General features: G+C 45.4%; 1 protein-coding gene across 1 annotated transcript in view; it reads left to right on the forward strand.

Moving 5' to 3' along the window:
* Positions 1–10,481, forward strand: part of LOC135239563 (BDNF/NT-3 growth factors receptor-like) — a 28,772-nt gene that overhangs the window by 16,837 nt on the left and 1,454 nt on the right. The window contains exons 10-15 of the mRNA XM_064308301.1: positions 481–527; positions 1,445–1,544; positions 2,738–2,926; positions 4,372–4,502; positions 6,806–6,978; positions 10,465–10,481. The exon at positions 10,465–10,481 is cut by the window's right edge and continues 221 nt beyond it. Coding sequence (XP_064164371.1) covers positions 481–527; positions 1,445–1,544; positions 2,738–2,926; positions 4,372–4,502; positions 6,806–6,978; positions 10,465–10,481 — 657 coding nt within the window. The remainder of the gene's footprint in view (positions 1–480; positions 528–1,444; positions 1,545–2,737; positions 2,927–4,371; positions 4,503–6,805; positions 6,979–10,464) is intronic.

Genomic DNA, 10,481 nt, shown 5'->3' on the forward strand with positions numbered 1-10,481 from the left:
CCTCTCATTAGCTTTCTTGTTCATCATGAACTAATGCTGCAGCAACGCACAGCTGTCCAAGAACCAGCTGAGCAGCCGGTTGTCCAGTTACTTTTGGTCCCCCAAAATGGGGGGACTGTGTATGAAAAAAGGCTGCAATTCCTACATGGTTCACCCAGTATGGATGTAAATAAATACCTGGAAAATAAAGCTGTCTGTACTTTAACATGAAATCCAGTGTGCATTATATATAGTGCATTTTCCTATTAATAATAAATGCCATCTTTCCTTACATGATCAATGTATACTTCATCTCTGTTGCTGCTTAACAAACCCGACAGAAAAAACTGTGTGACACCCGATAGATTAATGCGAGCTTTTAAAGTGACTCAGTACTCAGCTGGTAATAATTAGTAATGTGATTGCCAGACACACAGAGAGAAACTTATGATTTTTCTCTGGTTGAAGTTTATTTCTTTGTTTTCTCTTTTTCTTCTTTAGGGACAGTAACACCACCACCAACGTCAGAACATGAAGACAGTGTAGCTGTGAGTGCCAAATAAAAAATATAACTCATTCATGCAGTTTGCAGCTCGTTTGGATATTTAGTGCGTGATTAATTGTTGATTCATATGTACGGTCTGTAAAAGGATTAATACTCAAAGTGGGCCCTGATTTGACAGTCGGGACACGATTGTGAAACACTGGTATTAATTCAGGATGTTGGTGAATTAAGGCTTGCCCTACCCAATTTCTGTAAATTTGTGACAGGAGTTTGTAGCCCACGCAGAAAAAAGTCAAGTGTTCGTTGAACTCTAACCGAGTGCATACTGTGTGAGTCCAGTGGGGACCATGCATGCTCTGTAACAGTTGATTTAGCATTGTACTGTGCACCTTCAAAACTGTTTCAAAAGAGGTTGGTTTTAGAAGAACAGATGAACTGTGGGAATGGTTGGGTTTTTGCTTCATCAAAGCTACTGTAAGCACATGGGCTGTTTTTCTCTCTTTAGCAATCTGGTCATAGACTTTTGAACATTTGACACACTCTGTCCAGGAAGCATGGAGTCTAGATCTGCACAATAATGGAATGTAAAACGAGAAAATCGTGGAAAATGACAAGAAGACATCCTGGCAATTAGGGCTCCATTAAAGTACACTGTAGTTAAAGTTTTAAATATTTAACATAATAAAAATTCCCATAAGAGGAACCTCTGAGTTCTAGCATACATACTCTCGCCAGTGCCAAGCTCTCATGCCAAAAGTCAAGCATTGAAAGTGAATGACTCACACTCTCTGATTCAAACAAATTATGACGCTAATATATCTAATACTGTTAGACAAACGGCCACGTCTCAGCAGTATCAAAGGACAGAATTTAGCGATGCCGCTAAAGTTCTCGGCAAAAGGGAGCCAAGTTTGTGGCGGATTGATACGGTGTTTGTTTCTTTGATTATTTTGTTCATAGGCGTATGTGGTCGTCGGGATAGCTGCTGTGGCCTTCACGGGATTCGTGCTGATGTTGATCATTCTCAAATTTGAGAAGATTTCCAAGTTCTGTCTGAAAGGTAAGACCGTCATTCCTTTGTCAGAACCATTATTCATTTACTGTAGCATGTACATGCATTTTTGTACAGTACTTGAAGTCCATTTCAGGTCTTTCTTTAGTGCTTGTTACTCCTGAAAAGCTCAACTGTGAAAAAGAATATGTTGATTATTGCATTTTATTGGATATTACTGTGGAGGATTGCACTTTAGGAGTGGGATAATGCTATATAATGCCACGGCTTTCACATCAACGTTTGGCTTATCCACATGGGGAGCAAACTTGTGTAATTCGAGGTTGGACCTTTCACACCCTGCGCTCAAATCCATTTACTATATCTAATCCACTGTGCCCTCTAATTCAATTTTGTAATATTTAATACTTGGAGCACTATATCCTCAATCTCCGTATCGCACCTACTATTGCACTTACTGCCGTGTTGTTGGTTAATGTAATGTAATCACTCCTGCTGCTATCGGTTGTTCACTGAGAAGTTAGTATAGCCTCTACTGTTAGCCAAACCTCGTTTTCAAAAGTGCTTGCTAAATGCTAAAATGTAATGTAAATGAACTGTTTGAAACAGTCTCCCAATTGTATTTAACTGTCCTTTGTGTGTAAAATAGGGAGATGTGTGTGGGGAGATGCGCTTGTGTTTCTGTGTGTTGGTGTCTGTGTGTATGAAGCTGGGTTTTGTGTTGTTGGATGTTATACAGTATCACAGTTGCGGCTCAGCGTGTGTGTGTTTCTGCGTGTTTCTGTGTGTCGGTGTCTGTGTGTATGAGGCTGCGTTTTGTGTTGTAGGATGTTGTATCAGAGATGCATCTCAGCATGTGTGTGTGTGTGTGTGTGTGTTTCTGTGTGTCGGGGTCTGTGCATTATATCAGGGGCGCAGTCACCCACCTTTCTGTGCTGAGGAGGGAAATTGTATCCTTAATGCTTCCAGCAGCACATTATGGAGAGGATCGCATTTCAACCCGCCTCTGACCTCAACTGTCTTTATTCACATAAAACCACAGTTGATATTCACCGCAGAGGAAGACTGTAAAACAAAAAGAAGTATTGTAGCGTGCGTGTGTGTGTGTGTGTGTGTGTGCATGTGGTGTGCCTGTGGCCGTGTGTGCACGGTCAGGTGTATGGGTATGTGTGTGGGCAGTGTGGGTCTGCTTGCCTGTCGGTGTTTTCCGTGCGTTCAACACCCTAGTACTTTTGTTTTAGGGTGCTCCTCTGGCATGAGCAATGATGACGACTCCGCTAGTCCCCTTCATCACGTTTCCAACGGCAACAACACCCCGTCGTCCTCGGAGATGGGCGCCGACGCCGTCATGATCGGAATGACGAAGATCCCGGTGATCGAGAACCCTCAGTACTTCCGCAGCACTGGTGGCCTGCTAAAATCACAGACATGTGAGTGAGTGACCAAGCCCCCTCATCAGGGGCCCCACCTTACATCACAAACCCCTACAGCCCCCCATCAGGGGCCCCACCTTACAGCACAAACCCCTACAGTCCCCCATCAGGGGCCCCACCTTACAGCACAAACCCCTACAGCCCCCCATCAGGGGCCCCACCTCACATCACAAACCCCCTACAGCCCCCGATCAGGGGCCCCACCTTACAGCACAAACCCCTACAGCCCCCCATCAGGGGCCCCACCTTACAGCACAAACCCCTACAGCCCCCCATCAGGGGCCCCACCTTACAGCACAAACCCCTACAGCCCCCCATCAGGGGCCCCACCTTACATCACAAACCCCCTACATCCCCCGATCAGGGGCCCCACCTTACACACAAACCACAGCTCCCATAGGGGCCCACTGCACATCACAAACCCCCTACAGCCCCCCATCAGGGGCCCCACCTCACATCACAAACCCCCTACAGCCCCCGATCAGGGGCCCCACCTTACAGCACAAACCCCTACAGCTCCCCATTAGGGGCCCCACCTTACAGCTCAAACCCTTACAGCCCCCCATCAGGGGCCACAGTCTATCAGTGAAAACACTGAGCTACACACTAAGCTACACACTGAGTTACGCACTGAATTAAACACAGCTACACACTGTGTTACACACTGAATTAAATACAGCTACACACTGAGCAACACACTGAATTAAACACAGCTACACACTGAGAGGCGACATAGCTCAGGAGGTATGACCGATTGTCTGGCAGTCGGAGGGTTGCCGGTTCAAACCCCGCCCTGGGCATGTCGAAGTGTCCTTGAGCAAGACACCTAACCCCTAACCCCTAACTGCTCTGGCGAATGAGAGGCATCAATTGTAAAGCGCTTTGGATAAAAGCGCTATATAAATGCAGTCCATTTACCATTTACCATTACTGAGCTACACACTGAATTAAACACAGCCACACACTGAGCTGCACACTGAATTAAACACAGCTACACACTGAATTAAACACAGTTACACACTGAGCTACAGACTGAATTAAACACAGCTACACGCTGTGTTACACACTGAATTAAACACAGCTACACACTGAGCTACACAGTGAGTCAAACACAGCTACACACTGTGTTACACACTGAATTAAACACAGCTACACACTGAGCTACAGACTGAGTCAAACACCGCCACACACTGCGCTACTCACTGAGTTAAACACAGCTGCACACTGAGCTACACACAGTGTTACACACTGAGTCAAACACAGCTACACACTACGCTACTCACTGAGTTAAACACAGCTGCACACTGAGCTACACACTGTGTTACACACTGAATTAAACCCAGCTACACACTACACTACTCACTGAGCTGATCTCAACCATGCAGTGAACTACGCACTGAGACATGTTCCCAACCCCCCACCCCCCCCCTTCCCCCCCGCAGTTGTCCAGCACATCAAGAGGCACAACATCGTGCTGAAGCGCGAGCTGGGGGAGGGGGCCTTCGGGAAGGTCTTCCTGGCCGAGTGCTACAACCTGACCCCCGAGCAGGAGAAGATCCTGGTGGCCGTCAAGGTACCGCCCCGCCCCACCGCTCGCCCGCTCGCCTGCTCGCCCCGCTACCGCCGCCCCGCTCCACCGCTCGCCCGCTCGCCTGCTCGCCCGCCCGCCCGCTCCACCGCTCGCTCGCTCGCTCGCTCTGTGATGTCACACACCAGATGAGAGATTTTCTGTTCCGCGGTACGCGTAGCACAGCTGAGGATGATTTTGGCCTGACAGCGGGTGATTTTGGTGGGAGAGAGCCACGCTCTGACTCACAGGAGAAGAGGGATCCGTCGCCATGGAAACCTCAGAAACGCACGTCCTGAAGCAGGGCTGCCATTCTTTTAAGTCTCGTTCCCTCTTGTTTTATTTTTTACGCGTGGCAAATATTTTGAGCTTTGATGATTTGATGATTTACTCCAGACTTGCATATTGATATTAATGCTCGCCATTTTATATTGAAACTCCACGGTTTGCAACTGCGAGGGAATCCTGAGCTTTTTAACACCAGCAGCACTGGTTTACATTGTTTACAATGTTCACTTATTTCTGCACTTTCAATTTTGAAGTTTGACCATGGCATTTTGGCCTCTGGTTTGTGAAGTTATGTGGTGTTAATAGAGTTAATACAATTGATGTGTTAACTAAGAACAGTCACCCTATTGAGAAATGTAGCGTAGTTAAATGCAAATGGTTATGATTATGGTTAAATGCAAATTCATACATGTTTCCCACAGAGTTTCAACCATGGTTTGAATTCCACTCGTTCTCGGGGTGGGAGAGATTGTGATCTCTGTTATTGCTTTGGGGGTGGGGGTAGGGGTGGGGCTGAGGGGGGGTTGGGGGTTTCAGGTCCCTTCGGGAGGGAGCTCTGGTCTCTTCTAGGGAATCGGGGGGGGGGGGGGGGGCGGTCCTCTTGCTCATGATAACTGAATGAAATCTGTCTGACTGCAGCAAAGGAGACCTCTGATATTTGGATTAGTTAAATGATCACTGCATGTGTGATGAAGTAATTCATACATCACAGGGGGCTGCTTCTTTCAATATTTGCCAAAAAATCATGGGAACCTAACTTGGCAGGCGAAAGGAAAACAGAAACAAAGGGGAAAAGCTCATGGCCACAGTATAACCTGTGCCAGCTAGCTAGATAATATTGATACCCCTGATATGTTTTCCTAGCTAGCGGGCTGGCTAACTAGCCAGTTAGCTAGTATCTTGTATTTTATGCACGTATGAAAAACTTTAATATTGTTCAGTTAGCTTAATGCTAACTCCTTTCACAGCAAGCTCTCTGAGACTGTAAATATGAAAGGACCTCTCATCATTTAATACTACAACCCTGGGACTAGAAAGTGCATAAATAGTGAGCTGGCATGGAGAACTGTGATAAATTTTGCTGGCTAGCTATTTGCATCATATATTCAATTCAACAACACTCGGGATGAACTGCAGTATTCAATTTGTGTGTAAAATGAATTCATAAGGCATTTAACACAATTTTAGTTAAATTATGACTAAGGCTTCCTGTCTAGATACTTACAGTACATTCCCTCTTAACAATTAATGTGCTAATGTACTGAGTGAGTCAGCTGTTAAAATATGGTATGACCCTTCGTTGTGGTGTTCAGAGTTGTAGTACAGTTTTATTTCAGACAGGACTGGGGAAACACATTTGAATATCTACTATTAGTTTATGGAAAGTTTTAGAAACCCCCCCCCCCCAAACCTTTGTTTTCAGTTGGTCCAGTGGATAGCACTGCCGCCTCACAGCAAGAAGTTTCAAGAATCCCGGGCGGGGTTTTTCTGTGTGGATTTGCATGTTCTTTCTATGTCCACGCAGTCCAAAGTTTGCAGTAGGTGGCAGCTGGCTGATTTTTGTTCCTGGCCTATCCATAGACATGCAGGTTAGGCTAATTGGAGAGTCTGTATTACCCGTAGGTATGAGTGTGAGAGTGAATGGTGAGTGAATGGTGTGTGTGCCCTGCGATAGATTGGCAGCCTATCCAGGGTGTATTCCTGCTTCTCACCCAATGCATGCTGGGATAGGCTCCAGGCCCCCCTGCGACCCTGACCAGGAACAAGCAGGTTTGATAATGATCCCGCAGTCATGGCAGAGTGTATGTCACGCTATCAGAACAGTGCAAATATCACACATTAAAGATAGGGGTGTATACGATGTCCGGCCCACAATCATAACTGTATATTTTGCCGTGAAAGTTTGCAGTAGGTGGCAGTTGCCTGATTTCTGTGCCTAGTGAATAAATCGGTGTGTTTCCATAAACAGTGTTTCTGTGAGCTCATGTCTGTCTGTCTGTCTCTCTGTCTGCTCCCCCCAGACACTCAAGGAGGCCAGTGAGAATGGACGGACGGACTTCCAGAGAGAGGCGGAGCTCCTGACTAACCTGCAGCACGAGCACATCGTCACCTTCTATGGTGTGTGTGTGGAGGCCGACCCGCTCATCATGGTGTTCGAGTACATGAAGCACGGAGACCTCAACAAGTTCCTCAGGTGTGTGTGTGTCTGTTTGTTTGTGTGTGTGAGTGTGTGTGTATGAAGGTATGTGCACATGCGCTTGTGTCCATATGCAGGTGTGTCTGTGTTTGTGTATGTATGCGCACGTATGCTTGTATACATATGAGTGTGCGTGTGTGTGTGTGTGTGCGTGCATGTGTTTGTATGTGAGTATGCCCATGCATATGTGTGTGTGCTGGAAACAATGTCAGAATGGTGAACTCTGTTGTTTATTTTTTGTAATATTGTAATATATGTATTATTCATGATCAATTTATGTAAATGAGGGATTTCACTCATTTGTCTTCTAGTTGTCTTTTTCAATTTGTCTTTTCAAAGCAGTTCATGTCTCATGAAAATATGATTATGGTTTGGAAACATAAATGTTTTTGCCGGCAAAGCCACTTGAATATTATTTCAGTATTACAATGTTTGTCTGTGTGTGCTGTGCATGCATGTGTGTGTTTGTGGGTGTTTGCTTGTGTGTATGTAATCATAATGCAAGGTTTAGGCCTAGCCTAGGTCCTTTGCATTTTTTCTTTTACAAACAAACTGTGATTATCTTGTTGTAGCATTGTTACCGTTGCCGTGCCACTGAGTGATCATTTAGTGTTGTTTAGTAGCGAGGTCAGAGTAGCGAGTAGCCTGACGGAAGGTCGTTTATCACTCACCCATGTGACCATGATTATCTTTCTGGCAAGCATTAACAAGAGATGAATGATTTATTGATGTTCATGGAAGGAGTATGGAATTGTTTGACGGGAGCAGAAAACTTTATGCACACTTACCTGTGTATTCCAGTGTAAACCAGCGATACCTTGTCACAAATTGTAGCCCAGAATGTTTGTGAGTGCACACATTCTCGTAAAAAATGTATTTGGTTACCTACAGATATTTTTTTTTCATTTTGGGCAGTTGTGAGATAGATTTGTTGCACTAACTGTAGGTGCTTTAAGTCAGGCTCCTCTAAGATGCTTCAACACAGTCCGGCTCCACTGAGATGCTTTGACACAGTCCGGCTCCACTAAGATGCTTCAACACAGTCCGGCTCCACTGAGATGCTTTGACACATTCAGGCTCCACTGAGATGCTTTGACACAGTCAGACTCCTCTGGGATGATTTGACACAGTTCGGCTCCTCTGAGATGCTTTGACACAGTCCGGCTCCACTGAGATGCTTTGACACAGTCCGGCTCCACTGAGATGCTTTGACACAGTCCGGCTCCACTGAGATGCTTTGACACAGTCCGGGTCCACTGAGATGCTTTGACACAGTCCGGCTCCACTGAGATGCTTTGACACAGTCAGGCTCCACTGAGTTGCTTTGACACAGTCCGGCTCCGCACCTCCTGTGCTTTCCAAGGGCATATTCTAGGATTTTTCTAAGTAGACTTTATAGCCAGAAATCAATAAAAAAAAATGTTAAGCCTTCAATGAGTGCATGAAGAGGATGACTCGGCTCAGGAATAGCAATAAGCACATGATTTGCAAATAACACAATCTTATAATGCTTTCTCGAAATGGCTGCCCCTCGGATATTTTCATTTTGTCTAATATAAATTGCTAGCGGTTTCTAAGGCTACCGCAAACAGCGATGAACTCAAAGGACGTCCTTGGGTTGTTTCACATGGCAGGCAGAACGGTGGTGAGCGGAGGCCGTGGCTTTGCATTGAGGCTTGGGGCATCTTACAAAGAAGTCTAATCTGAAGTTTAATAGACTTCGGTCCAAATCCAAACCTGTTCCTCACATCAGATACATCGGCCCACTCTACCTTGTTGAAGGCCTTCTCAGAGTGTGTAGACACAAGAAGGCCAGGACTTTGTTGATTCTTGAGACAATCAATCAATCAAATGTTATTTGTGTACCGTATTTCACAGCAATTGTCACAATACGGTTCGCAGACAAGCCTGGCCTAAACCCCCACGGGAGCAAGCCTAGCAACAGTGGCAAGGATAAACTCCCTGTGGCAGATGGGGATATTACACAATGTGTAATATTGAATAAATAACAGAACTATGATAGCAATTATGTCTTTTAATAAAGCCTGTTTGGGCCCCATCAATTATTGCTGTCCTAATGCCTTCAAGTCTTTGTGGCAGTATTTCAGACAGCAATTTACAGTCTACATTAGGAAGACTAATCAGCCTGAAGGAGGAACATTGCTGCAGGTCTTTTCCATTTTTGTGAATTAATGCCATGCTTCCCGAGTACATTGACTGGCAGTTTAGATTGCTCAAATGATTTATTCAGAACTCGTAAGAAGGGATTGGCAATCTTGTCTATCACCACCTCATAAAACGCAACAGGAAATCCATCTGGTTCCGCTGACTTCCCTATTTGCTGAAGAGAGTTTGCCGTCTCAATTTCAAGCCTTGAGATGAGGTGACTCCAGCACTCTTTTTGATTCATGGTAATATTTGGCATGGTTAGCCCTTTAAAAATCAATCCTTATAGACTTTCTCTTCATCTTCTTCTGATTTATAAAGTTCTTCATAAATCCTTCAGATCAGTTATTAATCTTTATTTTCTTTTATTTGCCATGCATTACAAACTTTAGTAACAGATATGAAAGTTCTCCCTCACCCAGTGCACACTGGGTTAGGCTTCAGCACCCCTGACCCTGCCCAGGATAAACGGGTATAGATAATTGATGGATGGATGCAAGTTCTCCTGGAGACATTTTTTGCTAATCGTGCGAGTAGGTGATTAGGTCTATTACCATGCCTGAACGGTCTCTGGTGGGAAAAGAGTACGTCTTTCTCCGCCTTCTCGTTGATCAGGTCTCGTAAGAGCGATCTCTGCTTTATGCTCGCCCCAAAATGGCTTCAGACTTGGCGGTATAGAATTCTCCCTCTAATCTTTCTATCTGACACTTCATTCTTTTCTTTTTATTTGTACGATGCCTCTCACACACTCCTTGTAGGTATCCATTATAAGCGTAGAGTTGGATTTATCAGTGTGGTTATGTTCTGAGGCATTGCTAGAACCTGAAAAAAATACTGAGGTCAACAGACTCGATGGGGGGTGGGGTGTGGTGCGAGGTTAGGCCTGGGTTTGCTCTTTTTTCCCCTTCAATCTGTTCAATTTTGAGGATGCGTTGTAGGGTGTAAATGCTGTACATGTGCCTAGGTTAGGTTTAAGTTTGAGACAATACTGAAGACTGTTCATTGCTCTCCTAAAGGGATTGCAACTGATGTTTTCACTCAAGAGTGAAATTAAATACAGCCCTTTGGAAATGGACATGGGACGAAAGTAGAGGACGTGGCCTGGGCGTCCTCAGCGGCCGTAACGCCCCTGGTTATGTTGCGTGTGTGTGTGTGTGTGTGTGTGTGTGCAGGGCCCATCGCCCGGACGCCGTGCTGATGTGTGTGTGTGTGTGTGTGTATGTATATAATGTGTGTGTGTGTGTGTGCAGGGCCCACGGCCCGGACGCCGTGCTGATGTGTGTGTGTGTGTGTGTATATGTGTGTGTGTGTACACAGGGCCCACGGTCCAGACG

The sequence above is a fragment of the Anguilla rostrata genome, chromosome 14 (genome assembly GCF_018555375.3).
Source record: "Anguilla rostrata isolate EN2019 chromosome 14, ASM1855537v3, whole genome shotgun sequence".
In the NCBI taxonomy this organism is placed as follows: Eukaryota; Metazoa; Chordata; class Actinopteri; order Anguilliformes; family Anguillidae; genus Anguilla; species Anguilla rostrata.